The 23767-nt window shown below is 38.0% G+C and overlaps 1 protein-coding gene across 1 annotated transcript in view; it reads right to left on the minus strand.

Annotated features, from left to right (window-relative positions):
• Nucleotides 1-20280, minus strand: part of LOC308631085 (piwi-like protein 4) — a 107635-nt gene extending 87355 nt beyond the window's left edge. The window contains exons 1-2 of the mRNA XM_081262011.1: nucleotides 20032-20280; nucleotides 13855-13959 (exon numbers count right to left, since the gene is read on the minus strand). Of these exons, the coding sequence (XP_081118137.1) occupies nucleotides 13855-13959; nucleotides 20032-20164 (238 nt within the window). The 5' untranslated portion in view covers nucleotides 20165-20280. The remainder of the gene's footprint in view (nucleotides 1-13854; nucleotides 13960-20031) is intronic.
• Between the last annotated feature and the right edge of the window lie 3487 nt (nucleotides 20281-23767).

Consider the following 23767-nt stretch of genomic DNA (forward strand, 5'->3'; position numbering starts at 1 on the left):
ACTAGGAGAAATTGGAACAGTGATTCACTTTATGCTTTGAATATCACCCTTGCTACTCTGCCACTGTGACCTATTTATTCTTTTTTAAAAAAATATGTTTCACAGGGCCCAGTAGAGTTCAAAGCCAGCCTCAGCAAAAGCGAGGCACTAAGCAACTCAGTGAGACCCTACCTCTAAATAAAATACAAAATAGGAATGGGGATATGGCTCAGTGGTTGTGTACCCTGAGTTCATTCCCCAGTAGCCAGTAGCCACACCCTCCGCCACTCCCCCCCCCCCCCCCCCCCGCCAAAAAAGGGATATGTTTCTATTTCTCTGGCCTTCCTCCTCCTTAATCTCTCCTCCTTTTCAATCTTGGGGAAAACAGGATTACCTTTCTTCCCCATCCTAGGCAGAATTCTCTGTCTCTGAGTACACACCACCACAGGAATGAAGTAATTAGACTTGGGGATGGCACCAGAAGTCCTCTCCAAAAAGACTCTCTCCCAAATTAACAAGTGAATTACAACTCAGGACAGAGAACTTGTGAAATGCAGCCTTTGTGTCACCTCTTTAAAAGCTCCCTGTTCCCCCTGATGGGCAGAATCACAGCCTCTGGAACAGTGGCCCTGTGTTTCTCCTTTGCTAGCAAAGCAATAAAACTTCTTTTTCCTTTTTCTCAGAACTGTGTCCTTGTTATTGGATTGATATTGGGAACAAGGACCAAGCTTTCAAAAACAATAGAGCTTCTTCTCAGCTGCTTTCTCAAGGCAGTCCCTACCCCCATTCTGCCACCCCTGCCCAGTCTCACTAGAGGGAGCTTTCCAAAGTTCTCATCCAGTGAGACCTCCTTCAGCTGTGTGCATGTCCAAAAGCTTTGAGAGATGGAGATGAACCAGAAACCAGATGGGGTATGGTGTCCTGTCCCACATTGGGCTACCCTGGCCCCCGATCTCCCAGGCTGCCCACCATGGGCTTAATAGGGCTAGGTCAGTTCCACATGGGAGACAGGTTAGGGCAAGACATCTCCCATGTGACTCCAACTGCTTATGCATGATAGAGTTTGGACTGCTGTCCCTTGTGTGGGCATTGCAGATTCTCATGGCCATAGGAGTTTGTCGCTATCCAGGCATATCCTGCCACCTGGGCCTCCATCTCCTCTGAATTTTCCAGAGCTCTGTGCCAAGCCCTCGCTTGGTGCCAGCACCTCCTTTCCTTCTGTCCATCTTCCCTGGAGAAGCCTGAGCCAAGTGTGATTCTGGAAGCTTTTTAGCACTACCACTGGGTTCAGCCCGTCCCTTCCTTTCTCTACTACAGCAAACACGATCTCCACCATCTTAGCCTACAGAATCAGCCTGAGGGGGCTGGGAGAAAAAATTGACACAGTGAGCAAAGAACAGCCCAGAAACCCCTGCTCTGAGAGCCCACCTTTCTTCATCTTTCGCATTGATGGCTTTAGGCTTAACCCTTCAGTCTCCCATGGGGGCAGAATTCTACAAGCACAATTCACTGATCTTTCCCTCAGTTTTACATGCTAATAATGGATGTTAATCTTGAATCTTTCAGCATCTCTTCCATTGAATTAGAATTGCTTTCTCATAGATGTTCAGCATACTAAAGCAAACCAAAAAAAAAAAAAAAAAAAAAAAAAAAAAAACAAGAACAATAGAACTTCTTAAATTAAGGGATAAGGAAAGGATTAGTATAAGTAACAATGGATATGTATAAAATGAAAAGTCAGCAAAATCCAAATATCAAAAAAATAGACTATTAAAGAATAAATTTAGTACAAATATATAAAGATTTTCATGAAATTATTTAGCATGATAAATGAATGGGAAATTATGTAATGTTGTGCCAGAAGGGATAATAAATGTATATACTATACAGTGTGATTTCAAATACTAAAGTAAAATAGCATAGAAAAGAAGAATAAAGCCAGGTGGGGTGGTACACTCCTATAATCCCAGAGGCTCAGAAGGCTGAGGCAGGAAGACTGAGAGTTCAAAGCCAGACTCAGCAATTTAGTGAGGCACTGAGCAACTCAGTGACACCCTGCTTCAAAATTAAAAACAAAACAAAACTTTTAAGGGCTGGGGATGTGGCTCAGTGGTTAAGTGCCTCTAAATCGATCCCCACAATATTTTAATTTCCAGTTTTCTTTATTAGTTTTTCTATATTGCATATATATTACTTTAAAAATTTAGGGGGAGGGAAAGGATTTTTCCCCTTTCCTTTAAATTTCTTTTTTTAAAATTTATTTTATTTTATTGGTACCAGGGATTGAACCTAGGGACACTTAACCACTGAGCCACATCCCCAGCCCTTTTGATTTTTATTTTGAAAGAGCTCGCTAAGTCACTTAAGGCCTCACTAAATTGCTAAAGCTAGCTTTGAATTTGTGATCATCATGCCTCAGTCTCCTGAGCTTTGGGATTACAGAGCTCTCTTAACAACAACAATAAATATCCTGGCTTCTATTTACTATTTAGTAGACAAATTCTGTAGGAATGATGAGCTTTACTAAGACCAGTATGAAAATGATTGTCTCCAAGTCAATCAATGACTTCTTATCTATGTCACTCATTTACTGACAATTGTCTAGTCCTGGATTTATTTTTATTTTTAAGTGGATTAGCACATTACACTTTAGTGAAGGTTAGGTTTACAATGTTTATCTTGAAATAAAGACACAATAAATTTGCTTTTGTTTTATTTTTATTTCACTGAGTTGCTTATTGCCTCACTCATTTAATAGAATAACCCAATTCTATTGAATTAGAAGCCCAGTTTATTCCAATTGTGAAAACTAAAAATAAGCATAAGATTTTCCTTCATTGTTTGCAGGTATTTAGCAAAATATCAATAGTCTTTCATGACTTTAGATGACTATGTAAACATATATTACAGACTAATATACTTCCCCTCCATCCATACATCTGAAATCAAGAAACAACTTGAGTTTCTTCAGTGTTCTTCAAACATAAAAAGAAAGAGGTTTCTTCCCAGTGGAAAATTATATTCATTTCATCCTAGAGTGAAAAAGAGTATGTGAATAAATAAGTAAGTGTTTTAGTTTGGAAGATGCTCTTTAATACCAACCCCACTTTAATCTAAATTTGAATTAATATTCCCAGTGATATTTCATTAGGTGGAGTGGAATGTAAAAGCCACACCCGTGTGTTCTCCTTAACTATAAAAACCTTTACTGAGTCTTTCAGACCCTCACAAAAGGAGTATGGTTTCCAGACAATTAGCTTTGGCATCACCTGAGAAATCTTAAATGCAGAATCTCCGAATCAACCTCCTGGATCAGAATCTGAATTTTAGTAAGATACTCATGTGATTCACAGGCACATTGAAGCTTAGCACTGGGCTAGACAATGGTTGGTTTCTTACATGATATAGGATAAGAAGGAAATGATCAAAGTAAATTAATGAAGTCTGTTAGTGAGATAAAAGCACAATAGTTTGGGGTTCTAATTCAGGATGTTTCCAAAAACATGCTGTAGAATTACAACTGGGTGATCATGACTCTAAATTTAAACTTTAAATGATGTGTATTAGATGTTGGAAGAGTCACAACTGTTATGATTACGTTGCTCATGAGAAAGGGGAAAAAAGCATAAGAGGAAAAGAAAGTGACAGTAAGTTTTAGTTGAATTTTCTAAATGATACATGGGAGTTCCTGGACATATTGAAAACCTCAAAGTGTCATTTCCAAGCTGTGTATAAAATACATACAACTTTTCATAATTTACACACTGAAGACAATAATTTTCCCTTGCCCTTCCCCCATTGTTTGCCTGAGAAAACCATATGCTTTTGTGGAGGGGGAACATGTATATGGGTTTCCAGCAAAAAGATCCTGAACATAAAGTAGACATTCAACATACACTTTCTTTTTCTTTTTTTCCAATGTACATGTTCTGGTTTTCATTGGTCATTCTGGTGACAAATAGCAACTGAGAACCTACTGTGCCAGGTACCATGCTAAGAGCCAAAGACACAGTGGTGAGGAGACACTGTCCCAGTCTTTGTGGATCTCTTGATTACAGGCAATTGTCTGTGGAATGTTTCATATAAATTTCTCTGCATAGCTCTTTTTTTTTTGATTGATAATGAGAAATGTCTGATTCTTAGTTATCTGTATGATTGACGTAATTGGACCAGTTGTGACTGTCTCATAGACAGTAGCAGTAGATATCATCATATGGCAGAGATGAAATTAAACCTGTCAGAAACAATTACATCTGATCTTTGTAATGGCTAGATATGGGCTAGGGAGAGATGGCTAAGGCTGCTAGGAAAGTAGCGTGAATAAGTGGCAACAAGTACAGGAAGGAGCCAGGAACACTTCTCTCCTAAATTGTACAGATGAAAGCAATACAATTATGGTCCAAATGTAACACATTTTTGTCATTTGACTCCAGTTGATGAATTGGATAATTATTAGATGTATATGTCTTCAGATAAAGGTAATTTATTCTTCAGTCTTATAATATGCATTTTGGAAACTATCCATCTTTAAAATAAATAGCTTTGTGAGTTTTCTTGGAATGATGAATTTGCCCACTATAAATGGGACCTGATATATTGAGTGGAAAGTTGAGATAAATAGCACCTGATAGACAAGTGACCCAGATTAGGCTTGAACCAACCATTACTCAAGGACAATGATATCTTTGTGGATCCTGAGTGCAGTTGACTCCCAGATTCCTCACCCTGCCTTTCCAGAGCCCAGGCACTGTGCCTATTTAACACAACCCTATGACTAATTCGGCCCTTCTTGCCTGGTGACTAGCTTCTTTACCATGACTCATGGTCTGGTGGTTAAGGGTATAGTCTTGAAAGCCGGATGGATACAGGTTTAGTTTGGGCTCCACTGCCTCCAACACATGGGCTCTTAGGTAATGTCATGTCTCTATGCCTCAGTTTTCTTCCCTAGAAGAGAGATTATAATTCTCAACTTGTGTAATCATGGGGTTCTATAACTATGTAAAACATGTATTGCCATGCTTGGCCCATGCAAATAATGGCTACTTTATTATTAAACCCAATTTAATAATAAAGTAGTTTAAACCCATTACTGGCTCCTGCTTGCTACACAAATCCCCTTAGTGACACTTTTTTTTTCTTTTAAACAGTGTGGTTCAGTTTCTTAGTGTCTGTGTTTTCCTTTATTGAATTCATATCCCAGAGGTTGCATCCCTGGCCTCCTGCTCTCTGGCACTTCTGCACTCCTGTTTCACTCAGGTTTAATAGACACACTAGCTCCTGGGGAGTGTCTGGCTCAAGGCTATAGCAGTGTCCAGTGGTTGAAAGCCTGGCCTCTGGAAACAGGCCACCTGGTTCATATCCCAGCACTTCTACTGACTAGCTGAGTGGCACTGGGTAAATTATTCTACCTCTCTGATCCTGTTTCCTCAATTGTTAAATAAATTATAACTATTTCCTGTGATTGTTGTAAACAGGAAATATATATTATATATGTTAAGAATCTAGAATAAACAGTGCTATTTAACATTTGCAATTATGATTTATATCCTGGATAAATGTATCCTTGGCTTTTACCTATTTCTTTCCTTTTCCCCAGGTCACCTCCAGGCTGTAGACTGATCTTCAGGACTCATATACCCAGTTGCATATCTCTACATTATCTGGGCACTGTGCTCCCATGTCAAGCCCTCTGCCTTTCCCACATTCTGCCACAATTGTTCCTGGCAAACATTGGCTATGACAGTGAGGGAAACAGCAATAATTCGCTTAAAGTTTGTTTGTTTCTTCACTGGACCCAGGCTGGTGGCTGCTACCTGGAAAAGGTGAAACTAAAGGAGCCAAGCAAAATACTTGTCTTGTTCTTCCTTAATCTCTCATCTCCCTTGTTCTTCCTTAATCCCTCATCTCCTTTCCCTCATTTCCACTGGTAAACAGAGACCATCCATCCAGAAGAAAAGACAGAGTAAAATTCCTCCTCTCTGAAGCTGACTATGTGCTAGAAAGTCTTCTGTGGATAGGAAATTGAGGAGGAAAAAAAAAAAAGTCAGCAGTGTAAGTCTGAGTAGAAACTTCTATTGTATCCCTGGGGGGACATTGGTTAACTGAACTGTTACCATTTTGAGTTCTTCAATGATGGAACAGGGCAAAACAATAAGTAACTATAGAGAAAGACAGGGGCAGGTTGAGTTTTGATTGAGATCTTTAAACAAAGTGTATACCACTGGTTTGTAAACTGCGCAGTACCCTCAGGGTGTCTGTGGAAGTCAAGGGTGTCAGGGTCTTACTTCTCAGTCCTCCGTGCCTTGAATAGTATTTGGCTTGTGGCAGTAAACTGTTTCTGCTAGGCAGTCCTGGCTTCAAGCCCCCCACAGGGAGATTCCTTTTAATGCTCCAGATCCCTTCCAGGATCACTGTCAATATTTTCAAAAGCAAGATGATGATCATTAGCATATTCTCTTTTTAATACAAGTGTTTCTAAAGTATTTACTTGATGATTATTTATTTTTAGTTATTTGGGTATAAGTTTTTGATTTAATTAATCAAACTCCCCAAGGTCTTTATTCCATTTCATGCATTCAGTTATCCCCCATGCAACTAAACCTCTATAATGCCCTTTTGTAATTTATCTTACACCTAAACAAATATATGAAAAGTCAGAATAGGTTTTTTTTTTTTTTAAAGTGTCTTGTGGATATACATGATGGTGAGATTCACAGTGGTATATGCATATATGTGCATAGGAAAGTTAGGTCAGATTCATTCCTCTGTTCTTCCCTTATCTTGTCCCTTCTCCCTCCCCTCTTAGTCCCCTTCATCTAGTCCACCGTCTTCCTTCTATTTTGATGCAGTCCCCTCCCTGCCCTTATTTTGAACTAGCTTCTGCATATCAGAGTAAAGGGAAGGGAACAGGGGAGGGAGGAGGAGAGAGAAAGCGGGTAATACTGGGGACTGAATTAGAGCAAATTATATTCTATACTTTAAAAATTATGTCAAAATGAATCCTAATGCTATGTATAGTTATAAAGAAACAGTAAAAAAAAAAAAAAAAACCAAACAAGTCAGAATAGGAACATGTATAACAAAACACAGAAAGAACAGGAATAAAAGTTAACACATAGAGTGTATTCAGTCAACCTTATCTGATTCTTTTTTAATTCCTGCAGCAGGTTAGAAATATTTCTACAGATAAGAAAAAAAAACATTAATTTATTCAATAGATGGAAGAATCTTCTAAAAACTATAAACTAGATGTTGTTTAATTTCCCATTTGAAAGAAGCAACAACAAAATCACCAGATCCTACGTTTTTTAAAAATATATATATATATATTTAGTTGTAGGCAGACATAATGCCTTTATTTTATTTATTTATTTTTATGCGGTGTTGAGGATTGAACCCAATGCCTCACATGTGCTAGGCAAGCACTCCAACCACTGAGCATAACCCAGCCCAGATCCTACATCTAAAAAAACCATAGCAAAGTACTTGGAAAGTGATGTGTACACATTGGTACGTGGCAAATTATAGGTCTTAAATCCTGGCACTATTCAGTAAGTTCTAGTAATGATTTGCACTGGGCTATCCTCTGTATCTGTTATGGTTTGGATCTGGAATGTTCCTCAACGGCTTGGTTCATAATGTATCAATGTCCAGAGGTCAGACTTGCCTAGTTGGAGTAAGTAGGTCACTGGGGGAGTGCCCTTGGGAACTATTATACCTTGTCCCACGCAACTCATCCCTCTGCTTCCTGGCTGCCAGGAGGTGAGCAGCTGTCCTCCACCACAATGTTCTGCCTCACCTCAGTCTCAGAGCAATGGAGCCAGTAGGCCATGGACTCAGAAGTCTAAAATAGCCCAAAGTAAACCTTTTCTCCTTTAAGTTGTTTGTATCAGGTACTTTGGTTTTAGTGACAAAAAGCTGACTGACACAATATCCTACAATCACTTCTTTAAGTTTTGAGAGTCAATTAAAAAGCGTTATGTGGACTTTGTGCAGAAAACCACAATCCAAGTTAAGTAAGTTTCTGAATTCTGGTTCGTTGCCATAAGTTGTTTTTCTGATTTCTGAGCCTACATTTTTTTTTTTTTTAGTTATGGGTGGACACAATATCTTTGTTTTATTTTTATGTGGCACCGAGGATTGAACCCAGTGCCTCATGCATACTGGCCAAGTACTCTTCCTCTGAGCTACAGTCCCAACACTGAGCCTACAAATTTTAATGCTGAATTCTCCTCATGGATCCAGAGCTGCCTACTGGCATCCTCAATGACACTCAATCCTTCCCCAAGTGATTTTGTACCCAGTGATGACTAGGAGTACAGTCTTTAGGTTTAGAGGACAGCAAGATTTTAGTGTCAGTTCTACCACCTCCAATTATGTGATTCTGGGCAAATTATTTAATCCATATGTCTCAATTTCCTTTTTTTTTTTTTTTTTTTTTTTTTTTGGTACTGGGGGTTGAATTCAGGGGCACTCGACCACTGAGCTACATCCCTATCCCTATTTTGTAATTTATTTAGAGAGAGTCTCACTGAGTTGCTCAGTGCCTCACTTTTGATGAGGCTGGCTTTGAACTCTCGATCCTCCTGTCTCAGCCTCCTGAGCCGCTGGGATTACAGGTGTATACCACTGCACCCGGCCCTTATTTATTTATTTGTGTATTTATTTATTTACTTTGTACTTGGAATTGAACTTAGGGGCACTCAACCACTGAGCCACACCTTCAGCCTATTTTGTATTTTACAGGCATTAGCTGTTTATTTATTCTTAAAGAGGATAATAATATCTTCATTGAAGGAATATTGTAGGATGTAGGTAAGGCAGGCATAAAGTGATCAGTACTTAATAAATGGTTGCTATTATTTTTACAGGGAAATGATTTTATTGTCCAAGCATGAGCTTATTAGGTTCACTCATAGCAGGAAATCACTGGCTGACTCATCGAGCTGAGCATCAATTCTTGCCTCTCTCAAGCTATCTATCAAGATTAGCTTCCTTCTTCCAGGGCCTTCAGAAGACTCCACGTTCTCTGTCAAGATCCTATATTAACTTAAATCTCCTCTGCCATTCAAGCCAGTTTCCTCATCTGTGTTGTCTAGAAATAGGAAAGAGGTATAATCCCCAGCCCCTGGTAATAGACTCAAATTCAGGTAACCACCAACATTTATTAAATACCTACTTGTGTATGACTTCCTGTAAGAGACCAGGGAAATAAATTTAGATTCATCTATATACTGTGGGAAGATCTGGCAAATGGAAAGTAGCTTAAAATCAGAAAGCAGATCTATGCTAAACAAACACATCAAATGAAGTAAAGAATTTAGAGATTGGGAATTTAGTAGGGCTCTTTCCAGTGGAATCACAAGAATAGCTGAAGCTTATAATCAATAGAAAAAATATCTGAAAATATAAATGCAGATGCTAAGAAATTCATTAAAACCCTCAAAACAAAATATAGTTACACATAAGAATTTACTGTCCTGAGGGATAGAGGTTACTGGGAAAAAAAATACTACTACTTTTATTTGGTCTAATGTTTGGGTGAGGAATTTCAGAAGGCAATATAGTCACTTGGGGAAAAAAGAAGCCTATTAAGAATCACAGACGGCTGGCCAGGTGACACATGCCTTTAATCCCAGCAGCTCAGGAGGCTGAGGCAGGAAGATCGAGAGTTCAAAGTCGCCTTTGCAAAGGTGTGGTACTAGTGAGACCCTGTCTCTAAATAAAATACAAAATAGAGTTGGGATGTGGCTCAGTGGTTGAGTGCCCCTGTGTTAATTTCCCAGTCCCCCCCCCAAAAAAAAAAAAAAAAAAAGAATCACAGATGCCCTTTGAGGCAACCGCTTCTCTTATTAGAAACTGAACTCCTCAGCTCTGAGCATGTGCATTTCAGGAGGTAGAAGAAAGACACAGCAGGTCCTGCAAGACCTCTGTGCTGGCATCGTGGCCTGAAAAAGAAATGGGAAGCAGGGGAGAAATGAAGAATAAGAAATTGAGTCCTTTTCCTAGAACTTTCCAGAAATTCTTCTTTCTTCCCTCTCATGCACCCAACCCCTTATACCCGGACACCTTAAGTGTGTTTTTATTCTAACTTTAAAAATTATGAAACTATGCTTATGCCAAAAATTCTTGTCAGTGGCACCTAGCCTGGCCTCACAGGAAAAGTAAATTCACCCTTTAAAAATATTTTTTGTTCCTGTTAGCTCTCTCTGGACTGTGAATAATGAGCCTGAGAACTTAAAAAGCCAGTTTAGAGTCATATCTTCTATACTTCCCTTATATGAACATATTCAGAGATTTGACCAAAGGAAGAAAAATGCAAGTAATTTTAATTTGTGTTCAGTGACTCCTAGGCTACACAATTACCCTTGTATATTATAGATGCATGAAAACACTTTTGTTGAATGAAATAATTAATATCCAACTGGTTTACCCTTGCTCAAACAACATTTTGCACTTTCTAAATTTGTACTAAGCGCAGTAAATAAACCAGACTCAAAGTTAATTTATCACGTATTAAGGCACAAAAAAACAAATATTAATGGACTTGGAAGTACACTTTGAAATTCACTGCAAAAAGAAATATTCTATAAGAGGAAAACTTTGATTAAGCTTCATTTATCAAATTTTCATGGCTAATATAACTTCTGCAGGTTTCAATTAGAAAGATAAAAAAGCCTTTGCTACATGAAAATATTGTTAACATATTAACTTCTTTTTACAAAGTCTTCCATAGAAGTTTGTGGAAACCAAAAGCTAAGTTTTCTCTTTTTAAAAAGTGGGAAGGGGAAATCTTCAGGGAATCACTAAGTTATGAATAATCACATTAGCTTCATTCTTCTTTATCCCACTGACTGGAAGGTATGATGAGGAAAGTGCATTTCTATTTTTCAGGATGATGAGAAACTTTATAATAGGTCCAGGCTCTCTGCCTATAATAGGTCTGATAGGAATGGGCAAACCTCTGGAAGCACAGGTTTGAACCTGAAGGTTAAACTGAAACAACCTAGAGAAGAATGGCAATTTACCTTCCCTCCCTCCCTCCCTCTCTCCCTTTCTTCTTTCTTTCCTTTCTTCCTTTCTTTCTTAAGATGACTCTATACTGCTACTAAAATTGTAGTTTCAATTTTTATTCTTCTCTGAAAACACAGTTTTATGCTTTAAAGGAAGACAGAATAACCCAATGGCTGACAGCAAGTTCTGCAGCTTCTGACAAGCCTGTGTTCAAGGACCAGCTATTCCACTTGCCAACTGTGTGACACTAGGTAAATCATGTATCTTTATGAATATCAGCTTCCAGATAAGCAAAATATGAATAAAAGAGCATATATTCACACAGTGTTGTTCCACTAATAAAAAGAGATAATTTGTAAAACAAAACAATAACAAAAAAGTCTGATACATGCAGAAGATACTTCTATAAATGATGCGAGTTATTATTATCACCATTATCACTACCATCATCATCACCCTTCACCCCAGCATCCTGTGCTTCTCACTGTGCCCACAAATCTCTGCATCAGGATCCTAGTGGGAATCAAAAGTCTAGAGAAGGGAAGCCTTAGAGTCCTAGCTACATACTTTTACCTGTTGAGGCATAAGGGTTGCAAATTGGAGTCCAGCGTGGGCAAATTAGTGAGACCTTACCTCAAAATAATAATAAAAGGCTGGATGTTGTAGTTCAGTGATAGGATGCTGAGGTTGTCTTTGAACTCTTGATCCTCCTGCCTTAGCCTCCCGAGTCACTGGGATTACAGGCGTGTGCCACAACACCTGGCCAAATGTACTTATTCTTTTTTTTCTAACCTGTATTTCATTTATTTATTTTTATGTGGTACTGAGGATTGAAACTAGTGCCTCACATGTGCTAGGCAAGTGCTCAACAACTGAGCTACAACCCCAACCCAAATTTACTTATTCTTTTTTTTAAATATCTTTATTTTATTTATTTATTTATGTGGTGCGGGGGATCAAACCCAGTGCCTCACGCATGCAAGGCAAGTGCTCAACCATTGAGCTACAACCCCAGTCCCCCAAATGTATTTATTCTTGAATATCCATAAATAGCAGTTATAAGAGCCACTGAAGTCCATAAAAGTTTCATGCAGAATTCTGGGTGTATGTGACAAGATGTGTCTTCCAGGAAGAAAAGCCATAGCTGTCATCAGGTATTGAAAGAGGGCGTGTCACTGCAATGGCCAGATGGTCAAGTAGCTGGCTCAGGGCTAGAGAGTGTGGCACCCTCCCTGGGTACTTGTTCTGTGTTCTGGCCAAGGATGTAGGGCTTCTAGCCCTTTTAAAAATTTATGTTTCTTTTCAATAAGTAGAGCCTTTAAAACCTAAGCTTAAGGATCTATTCTTAGTTTTGAATGCTTTATATGCTAAAATAATACCTCCATGCAACTTCTGATAGATGTTATAAAAATGCAGCCCAGAAAGTCTTCATTTGTATGAACAATATTTGGAAAAAGGGCTTAGAAAAATGAATTTTTATAAATCAAACTATATTTTCTGTAAACCTAGATGGCCTCATAATAAAGCACATCCAATAAGAATAAGATAACAGACAACTAGTGTACAAATTAATTTTGTAGATAGTCTTTGAAAACAAGATAAGTCTAAAATATAATGTAGATTTTGAAAAATTAACCAGGGAGGAAATAATGCGTCTCTGCTGCATTCACAGTAGAAATATTGTAGGTCATTCTGCATCCATTCATAAATGTCAAACTTTATATTCATTCATAGAATTAAAACTTCCTGAAACCATTGTAAGAGCAAATGTGGCCATTACATAGGTCTCTCCTTCTGTAAGAATGGACAATAAAAGAAGGTCCCAGAGATGTTTCTATAGCTGGTTTAGAAACATAAAATGAGCCTATGCACGATGAAGTCTGAAATGGTAGACTTCTGGACCTACAGCATCTGCTCTTACGAATCCTGAGGGAATCTGGGCCCCATCTGCAGGTTCAACAATTGTCCTAAAAAACATCAAGTTTTCTGAGCATGGGAGTCCTATCTTACAGTTCTTTTATTTTATTTTTTTTTCCTAGCAATTGCTGGTACCCTACAGCATCACAATAAAAACCTGAGCATGGAATATGTATCTATTCACTGAGAAGGAGCCATAGAATGCGGGGTACTGGCAGTTTCAAAATAACATTTGTGGGCTAAGGTCCTGGGTTCAATAACAAGTACCAAAAAAAAAAAAAAAGCATAAATTCTTGGGCTTATAGAGCATATCTATCCTCACATGAGCCATCAATGAGATGTTTTTGTGTCCAGACCATGTAATACACACTTGTGTTTGTGGCACAAAAACCCTTGGATGTTTTGACCTATTTGAGTGAACCAGAATTCTGCTGAGTCAAAGGTTGGCAAAATGGGGTCTCTAGACCCACAGTATCAACCTCACCTAGGAAGTTGGTAGAAAAAAAAATTGTTGGGCCCTATCTCAGACCTGTCGAGCCAGATCTCTTGGGGATGGGGACCAGAAATCTACCTTTAATAAGTTTTCAAGTAATTCTGAGATAATCTAAAGTTTGGGAATTTCTGTTATTGGCTATACCTGTGTTGATAAGACAGAAGATGTCATTGTGGTTTTCAAGCATTTGGGGAAAAAATGCACTTATCATTAAGTAGAAATAATTTCACCAAACATTGGGAGAGAAAAGAAGTACATACCAGTAGCTCATTTTTTTCTAAACACAGGTTTATTTGGACATCAGAAAAGTAATTATAGAATAGTTTAAGAATTTCTCAAGAACCTATTTTCTTTTTGGTAGTTATAGTTTTGTAATAAATATAATAATCACCCTATAATCAAATAGGCAATTTAATTTTCACTTCACAAATATACTTTGTTACTGAGATTACCTGAAGGTGGATTTTTAATGTGGCATTCATCTCTCTTAATATAAAGTTCTTCTTCCAGCACTTCCTTAATTCTCTTATGTGGCTCACAATATAAAAATTTCTTCCCTATAAAAGAATTGACAAAATTCGTTAGTTATCATAATTCTTCCCATCCTTCTAACCATTATATCTATATGAATATTTTTTTAATGTAAAGACCCATCACTCCATACAAATATCAGAAATTTGCCCTGCAGGCTCTCTCAGAGCGATCTCTCCATTGTAACTTTGTTCTTTGGGGACTTCATGTAATTACTTTCATGTAATTCTGAACTTGTGGGATGTTTTAGGTACCTCTTTTGGATATTATGAAGAAGTATGTGGGATTTCTCATGCACTCAAGAAACCTTTCACTCAATTTAGTCAATAGATTCTTACTAAAGACCTTCTGTGCCAGGGCTGAGAGCAATGGATAAAATAGATGTGTTCATGGACCTTGCAAACCAGATGCAGAATGGAAGCATAATTTTTCATATCTCTGGTTGTATATAAAGATCATTATTATACAAAGTACAGGTATAAAAACAGTAATTGGTGTGAACATACTTTATATACAACCAGAGATATGAAAAATTATCATCACATTCCACCATCATTTCTAACCCCCTGCCCCCTCCTTTCCCCTCCAACCCCTCTGCCCTATCTAGAGTTCATCTATTCATCCCACGTTCCCTCTCCCTATCCTACTGTGAATCAGCCTCTTTATTGAATTTATAATTTTAAAATATTAAACCTCTATCATTCTTACCTCTCTGTAGTAGAAACCACTGATGGACATGTGACTTTTTTCTGGCCTCTAAATCTAGCTCTATAGGTCATTTTTACCACTCCAGTCCAGGACTGATATTTGTTCTTTCACCCCAGAGGATAGAACTCTAGGGGAACAAAACAGCTCTGTGCTCTGCCCTGCCTCTCTCCAAACTCTTCATCAGCCTCTCTGTGTAGTTCTCTGAGCTCCAGCCAAGTCGCCCTTCTGTGCATTCTCAACTTTGTACCTGTTCTCTTCTCTTCCTGAATTGCCTTTCTCCTAATTTTTTTTTCCTGCATAACTTCTACTCAAATTGTAAATTACAGCTTTAATATCAGTTCCTCGGGGCAACTTTCCTTGACTCCACAAGCTAGAAATGTTTTTTTCCTCATACTCTCCTTCTTTTTTCTTTCCTTTATATGTAGTTTCATTTCATTTACATGCAAATATGTGTGTAGGTGTTAGTCTTCTTTCTTCCTCCTCCTCCTCTTCTTCTTTTTTTCCTTCTTCTCCTCTTCTTCTTCTTCTTCTTCTTCTTCTTCTTCTTCTTCTTCTTCTTCTTCTTCTTCTCTCTCTCTCTCTCTCTCTCTCTCTCTCTCTCTCTCTCTCTCTCTCTCTTATACTGGAGATTAAATGAGAAGGGGCACTCTACCACTTGGCTATATCCCCAGACCTTTTTATTTTGAGACAGGGACTTACTGCTGAGGTTGGCCTCAAACTGTCATCCTCCTGCTGCAGTCTCCTAAATCACTGGGATTACAGGTGTATACCACCATACCTGGCTGATATCTGTCTTCTTAACCAGACTATTGAACACCATAAGGGTAGGGATATTGTCTGTTCAGTTTATCAGAGTCCTAGAAGAGAACTTGGCATATAACAAAGGTTTGAGTAATGTATGCTCAGGTAGAACCAACCATCATTAGATTTGATAGAACCCTAAGCAAAGACTATTCTAGGTGCCTGCCTGACAATGCAACCTGTGAATGTCAGGAAACATGCTTTTAGGCTTGGTACCCAAGAGCTCAATTTAAGGAGCCACAAAACCTCAAGCAAACCACTTATTTATTTATTTTTTGTGGGGCAGGGGGTACTGGGAGTTTGAGTACAGGGGCACTTACCAAGCCACACCCCCAGCCCTTATTTTTTAATTTTGAGACAGGGTCATGTTAAGTTACCTAGGGTCTTGCTAAGTTGCTGTGCCTGGCTTTGAACATGTGATCCTCTTGCTTCAGTTGCCCAAGTCGCTGGGATTACAAACATGTGCCACTGTACCTGACTCATTTTATTAAAGATTCAATTTTAAACTTACAAAGATATGGGAGGTGTCTCATCTTTTCCAGACCAACCAGTAATAACACAAGGGAGTTCATTTGACTTGACTACACACTGGCTAAATGGGGGCAAGAGACATGCTGCCATGACAGTGGCCTGGTTCATTACTGGTCATGAGGACTCAATCACACCCTCAGATACAGACAAGGTAGAGTTAGATACTCTTAGAGTCTCATTCTTCCTAAAAGTTGGGAGTCATATTAATGAGAGATAAGAGCATTAATTTTGGTTAAATTTTTTTTTCTGTAGAATCATAATCTTCAGGCAGGAAAGGATTTAATAAACTTGGCTAGAAAAGGAACAAAGTCTATAACAGCTAGTCTATAACAGCAAGGTCTATAATGGGCAGAGTTACCTTCTGTAGGGTGAGATCTTCTGACAAATTTCAGCTTTGTTTTTAAGAAAATTTAGAGGTAATCAGCAAAGGTGATTTAAAGAACAGTGAACATTGAGAGTAGAAAGAGCAAGTGTAAGCAATTATCCTCTACAAAGAAAAAGAAGGAAGAAAGGAAGGGAGCAAGGGAGGGAGGAAGAAAGGGAAGGAAGAAATCTACAAACTATAACATAGCAACTTTATGTTGATCTTCACCAAAATTTTGAGTGAATAGTCAACAAATGGCTTCTGTCTATAGACAATGAGAAACAGTGACCACTAATTTTTTTCCTTCTTTTTTTCTTTCTTTGGTACCAGGCATTGAATCCAGGGGGTGCTTAACCACTGAACCACATCCCTAGCCCTTTTTATTTTTTTATTTTGAGAGAGGGTCTTGCCAAGTTGCTTAGGGTCTCACTAAGTTGTTGAGGCTGGCTTTGAATTTGTGATCCTCCTGCCTCAGCCTCCCAAGCTGCTGGAATTACAAGTGATTCCCAAGGTGCTGGTCCCATTAAGTTTTAAGAGGGACTGCTAAGAACAATGTTATTCTATATTTTCTTTTGGAACAATGCTATTTCATGTAGCAAGTGCTACAATTTATTCAATATTACCATGCTTTAGGCATCTAATACTCATATTGTTTCTCTTCCTCACAATTACCTATGGGTAAATATAATTATTTCTATTTTATTATTAAGAAAGTACCTGTCTAAAGTTATAAAACTAAAGTAATAAAAACAAGAAGCCAACCTACCTGACTTTTCCATACCTCAAGTTACTAAACTACTAGACTGGGGAGGTAGTTACAATATATCTGCATTTCAACAAGGCGCTTGATAAAGTGGATTTTCCGGAGGTGGAGGCAGAATGCCCACACATAGGATGCTGATTAACAGATCAAAGTCTTCTTCGAACTGAACAATTCTGATGAGATCACCATCTAATCTGTTGATTTGAATAAAGGAACTAGAATGGCATAAACTTGGGTGAATGGGTAAGTGGTTGAATGACAATTAGGATTCTCAAAGGCTGCTTCTAAAGCTGGAAGAAAATGCAAAAATCCACAGGATAGCATTTAAGGGTATAAATATATGGCCTAGGCCTCCTGATGCTTACCACAAGTCATTCTTACAATGACTATATAGAAAAAGGAGGCAGAGTAAGTCTACCCCATGTACACCTCAACTCAGGCCCTGTGCCTGGCCTGTGTTGTGAATGGAAAGACATGGTGTGTGTGTGTGTGTGTGTGTGTGTGTGTGTGTGTGTGTGTGTATAATATATGAATATATATACATTTAGATATATGAATATATATACATGTAATGTATATATGAATATGTATACATGAATAGATATATGAATATATATTAATCAAACCTAATCTAGGAGACTAGAACCTGGGAAAGCGAGAAAGAAAACTAAGGATTGTCATAAACTGCATTTGTTTTACAAGTTATTTTGGATCCATTTAATAGAAGTATAGTTCTCTGATCAAAGGAATTATAGTTCCACCACATTGTATAATCAGATAATACCTACAATACTGGGTTCAGTGATTTAATTAATGGGATAATGTTGGAAGAGACCAGCCAGAATGGCAAAAGCACTACAAATGATTATAAAGCTTTGATGCATTTTATGGGTGCTCCAAAGGTCACCTTTATATAATTGAAGGATGTTTGTGGGAAAGGACCACACTTCGTGTATATTTGAGAGCACATCTGTGATTATAAACTAGAGGCTATAGAGAGACTAAAGACTTTTCTAGTAATTAAAAACATATGAAAATTGAATGCATACTTTGTGTGGTTTGAACAGCCCCTCTCTACTTAGTCTGAGTCCTTGAAAGGAGGTTCTCAGGGAAACTGAGGCAAAACCCTTTGCATGCCTCTACCCTGACTTTGTGAACTCATGAAAGTTGGTACCTATATGCATTAATTTCCCTATTTCCTGCAACTTGCCCAAAGCCTTAGTAAAGACTCAGTATATGTTGAATCCATGAATGAATAAATCTACCATTTATTCCTAAAGCCCTAGACTAAAAAATCCTTTTGATGCTTTTAAGCATTTTAAGCATTTTAAACCTTTTAAAGCATTTTAATGGAAAAGTTGCCAGATTTACTTTAAACCAGAGGTAAGGGATCTCTGATACCTAAATACACTGATTTTAATTACTTTAAGTAAGGCTTCTGTTTGCTGTTGATAATAATAAAAAGAGGAATGAGGTATCATAGACACCCTTGGGTTGACGCTGAGGGACAGACCCTTTTCCCCAGGAGGCAGTGGTTCAGTGACTTACTCCTTGACAAGATCTCTTGAGAGGAGGGTATGGGTCCACTGAAGCACAAGTGCTGGTAGCTTGAGCCCAGTGCTCCCTTCTGGGATTAGCCAGTTTGGAGGGAGGCTGGAAAGTCTTAGGCTACTCCCCAGAGAGGCAATCAAGGAGGCTAGAAACTGCTTGTGTTCCTCTTGGTCCTATTATTTTCATCATCATTCCTTAGCACCTGAAGACCTGTGGAGTGCAACAGGCTGTCAAGTATCTGTAAGTTCATGAAACAATGTGGGTGAGCATTGAAACCCGGCTAGGACTCGTTATAACCATGCTGGATGTAACTGTGGACTGGAACTATCTTTACATATTTGAACATTGCTTTATGTTGTGGGGTGGGGGCCACGGGACAGCAGTGTGTTAAAATGTTGCACCATGGCGTAGGCCTGTAATCCCAGAAGCTCAGGTGGCTGAGGCAGGAGGACTGCAAGTTTGAAGAAGCTAGCCTCAGCAATTTAGTGAGACCCTAAGCAACTTAGTGAGACCATGTCTCAGAAAAAATAAAAAAGGTATAGCAATGTGGTTCAGTGGTTAAGCACCCCTGGGTTCAATCCTCAGTAACCGCCCCCCCCCCCAAAAAAAAAAGTCCTTAACTGAGACTCCAAAAGGATCAGGGAATAATATATGGATTTGGAGTTCAAGAGATGAGAATTAAAGCATTTTATGTATTTCTCCAGCACTGATGGATTAATGGTGGCAAGTCACTTCCTCTCCTCTATACCACAATTTCTTAATCTGTATAATGAAGGAATTGTCAAAATGATGTGCATATACACATGCATATATAAATGCATATATATATATACATGCATATATATATATATATATACATGCATATATAAATGTCTACATGTTATACACATGTAAAGGCCTCTCTCTGTGTGTATAATTATATATATATATATATATATATATATATACACACACACATACATTTATAATTCTCTTACAGAATAATTCCTCTGTCAATCCTTAAGTTGTAGGTGATGCCCACGCTGGGCTTTGGTGTCTTTTGTAAAGGAGGGCTTGGGGAAATGTCCAGGATGCTTTCTACCACAGTGACATCACCTTTGCCTTTGCCAAAACAGCAGCTCCCCACCCCTTCCCGCTCTGACCTTCTCTTCAGCCAGTGCCACTCAGATGTCCTGCAGCTTTCACTCTTTCTCCACACCCATCCACCCCTTGCGACAGAGTCCACGGCTGCAGCTGAACTTTGCCAAAACAGCAGCTCCCCACCCCTTCCCGCTCTGACCTTCTCTTCAGCCAGTGCCACTCAGATGTCCTGCAGCTTTCACTCTTTCTCCACACCCATCCACCCCTTGCGACAGAGTCCACGGCTGCAGCTGAACTCACACTGTTTGTGGGGTTCCTGGGAGTCGCCGGGCGCCCTGCACACCAGCCCTGCCAGCTGCCGAGGCTGCTCCCCATCGCAGCCCTCCTTGGGCGTTGCCCCCGCGGTCACTACCACGGCCTCCTGCTGCCTCATGCCGCGAGGGGTTTCGCGGTCTGTCGGCTGGGCTGTCGCCCTGTCGCCCGGCTTTCTCAGCTCTGCAGTCAGCTGCAGTAAACGCTAGGCGTCTCCGGTTGCCATAGTGACTGTGGATCCTCCCCGCCCTGGATGTTTTTTGCCAGCCCTGGGAGTACCCTTGTGTATTGCCCTGCAAACCAAAGAAGACATGCAGTTAGAGTTTAAATTCGTTTTTTGATCAAAGCAAAGGACCTTCCATTGATCTCTCCTTTCTCACATCAGCTTCTCAAAAGAGGTTTTACAGTTCCCTAATAGGGAAATTGAGATTCAGAAAGACTCAGAAAATTGCCTGAGACCACACAGCTAGGGTGTGGCACAGATGGAATGTCACCTCAGAAAAGTCTGGATCCAAAGTCCAAGAAATATGTCACCAACAGAAAGTGCGGAGTGAGGGCAGGTACTGGACAGGTGAGTTCAAAGTGCGATCACTGGTTTCATGTGGCACACTAAAATATGCTTGATTATCATAATTTTATAATACTATAGAGCCCCAAACTGTAAACATTCTAAAGGCACATAAGAGAATAAAAAAATAAAACGTATCTATAAATTATTATATGCTGATATAACAGAGTAAAGCAATGAAAAAGACAAACCCTGTATGTGGAATTATGGATGACTCTCGTAGGCATAACATTGATTAAAAACAAACAAACAAACACACCAAACACACAAATACACATAGTAAATCATTCCATTTATGTAGGTCGAACTCAAATAATGGTAGTAAAAGCTAGAGCAGTGCTCAACTTTGAAGGAACACTGAGGGGTGGGACAAAATAGGCTTTTGGAATACCAGTTATTTCCCATGCCTTCAGCTGTTAGTCACATGGGTATGTTAACTTTGAATAATTCTTCAAGATTTTTGAATTTTATTGTATGTATGGTATACATCTACAAAATTAAAATAATTGAGGACATTCTAATTATAAAAATTAATTTGAAATTTTTTACTCATAAAACAATATGGTTTATTTGATCAAATAATAATCATACAACTATTGTTTTCCTCAATATAAAAGATTTGGAGATAATGTAGTTGTAAATTAGAGTAACTATATTAATTTAGGTGGCTGCTCATTTTCTTCTTTTGATTTTTTAATTTCCAATGATCATATGTATCTTCAATTATATACCACTTCAAAATCTCTTTGAAATAAATTATTGAAAAAAGTGTTAAATGTACTGTTTTAGTTATGAACTGTGGTCCCCCCACTTTTCAATTCCACAAAACTAAAATGAGCAATAAAAATTGAGCAGTTGATTTATCCTTTTTTCATTTCAATTACATGAAAAAGACCAACATGTCCACTAGATGGAGGCAAAATCTAAGACTAAAGTTTCTTTATAAAATAATGTAAAAATATTGTCTTTATCAAAGAAATAAAAAGTTAATACATAACTTAATATTATTTAATGGCATTTTAGTAAAACTTAGGTGGCTTGAGTTTTTTATTCTGTGTTCAATTCTGTATCTATGAAATAGGTCTCAAGAAATCAACTTTCTTCTGCTTAGTTTTGGAGTAATTGAATAAGCATTTGGATGTTTAATGTTATTGCTTTTTTCTTCAGAGAACTAAATGCTATAACCACTTTGATGGCCTATTTAAGATTCTAACAGTCTGATCTAAATTATTTTAAGAGCCAACCAAATCCTTCTTGTGTAGTATCTAGCCATCTTTTTAAACTTTGAAAACTGCCAAATGGACTAAGTTTTTGAGCTCACATTTTATATCCTATTCTATCATTTACTGGAGAAAATGCTCCTGGTTACAAAGAACTTGTTTCATGGGATTTAAAAGTTGCAGTCAATTGATTAAATGTGTATGTATGTGCGTGCACACATGTATTTATAACTCACAGACCTTTGTGGAGATACAGCCCCAGAATTTGGGGAAGAGGCCATCATATTTCCCTGCTTACTATGAAAAATGACAGAGGAATAAAATTAGTCATCTTTGAATACCTACTTTAAAATCAACTTTATTGAAATATAACTTATATACAAAAACTATTTTATTAAAGGACTATTGAATTCAATGACTTTTAAGTTACATACACTTGCATAACCACCACCACAATCCAGATACAGAAAATTTAACCAACCCCAAATGATTTGTCCTGCCATTTTGAAATCCAATCTGTGTCCCTGTTACCAACCTGCTGTTTCTTCTATCCATAAGTAAGTTCCTTTTTTACCCCAAATAAACTCTTATTTGTTCCAGTACCATTTGTTTGAGAGAATTTCCCATTCAATTCTTGGTACTTGTGTAAAAAAAAACAATTGGCCATCTATATCCAGATTTATTTCTAGACTCTATTCTTCTCTATTGACCTATATGTAGTCTATCTTCTAATACTGATGCCTTGATATTGATGTTTCATAGCTAATCTTGAAATCAGGATGTATAAGCCTCCTAACTTGGTTTTTCTTTTTGAAAACTGCTTTTGCTCTAATGATTGTCAACTGATGGTATTTTTGCTTATTTATGTTTTTATGCCATAAAATGCAATTTTCTACATACTGCATGATTTCACCTGTATGGATTTTATTTTGTTTTTCTTCATGCTTCCCACTCAATATACCAAGGATATAACCCAGGCCCTTGCATATTTGAGACAAGCATCCTGCCACTAAGGTTAATCCCCTTCCTCCACTTACATGAAGTAGTTAAAACAGGTAAGCACAGAGAAGCAGAGTAGAATGTGTTGTCAAGGGCTGGGAAAAGGGGAAAATGGGAGTAGACGCTCATTGGGTATAAAGGTTATGTTATACAAGATGAGTAAGTTCTAGAGATCTGCTGTACAGTATTACATCTATGGATAACTATATTATATTGTATAATTAAAATTTTATTTTATTTATTTTATTTTTTTTTTTAAAGAGAGAGTGAGAGAGGAGAGAGAGAGAATTTTCAACATTTATTTTTTTAGTTCTCGGCGGACACAACATCTTTGTTGGTATGTGGTGCTGAGGATCGAACCCGGGCCGCACACATGCCAGGCGAGCACGCTACCACTTGAGCCACATCCCCATCCCCTGTATAATTAAAATTTTAAAAGGGGAGATTTTAAGTTAGATGTTCTTCCCATAATAAAATAAAGACATTTACATATAAAAAAAGAGCACGGAATTTTATGTGGAAGGCAAAATCAAATTAACAAATGTATATATGTGTGTAATATATATTTTATATGTGGATATAGAGCATACATATTTAAATATATAGATGTAAATAATCAAATTTTAAAATATTGACTAAACCTTTAAAAACAAATTCAACTTTCCCACCATAAATATATCACATAAAATAATATTAAAGAAATTAAAATTTTTTGGTTGTTATTATTGACAGACTAGTTATACACAGTTATTAATATTTAAGAACACTATAGGCGAAGAGCTGTTGTGGGAACTTGAGCTTTGTGGGAACTCACTTTGAAGAAAGTACACTAAACAGGCAGAATAATTTAATCTCCAATCAACTTTACAGTGAATATTAAATACAAGTGTGTGGTGAAGAGCACTTACCTTCATCACACACTAACTGCATGACAATG

Source organism: Spermophilus citellus (genome assembly GCF_964194105.1).
Source record: "Spermophilus citellus genome assembly, chromosome: 2".
NCBI lineage: Eukaryota > Metazoa > Chordata > Mammalia > Rodentia > Sciuridae > Spermophilus > Spermophilus citellus.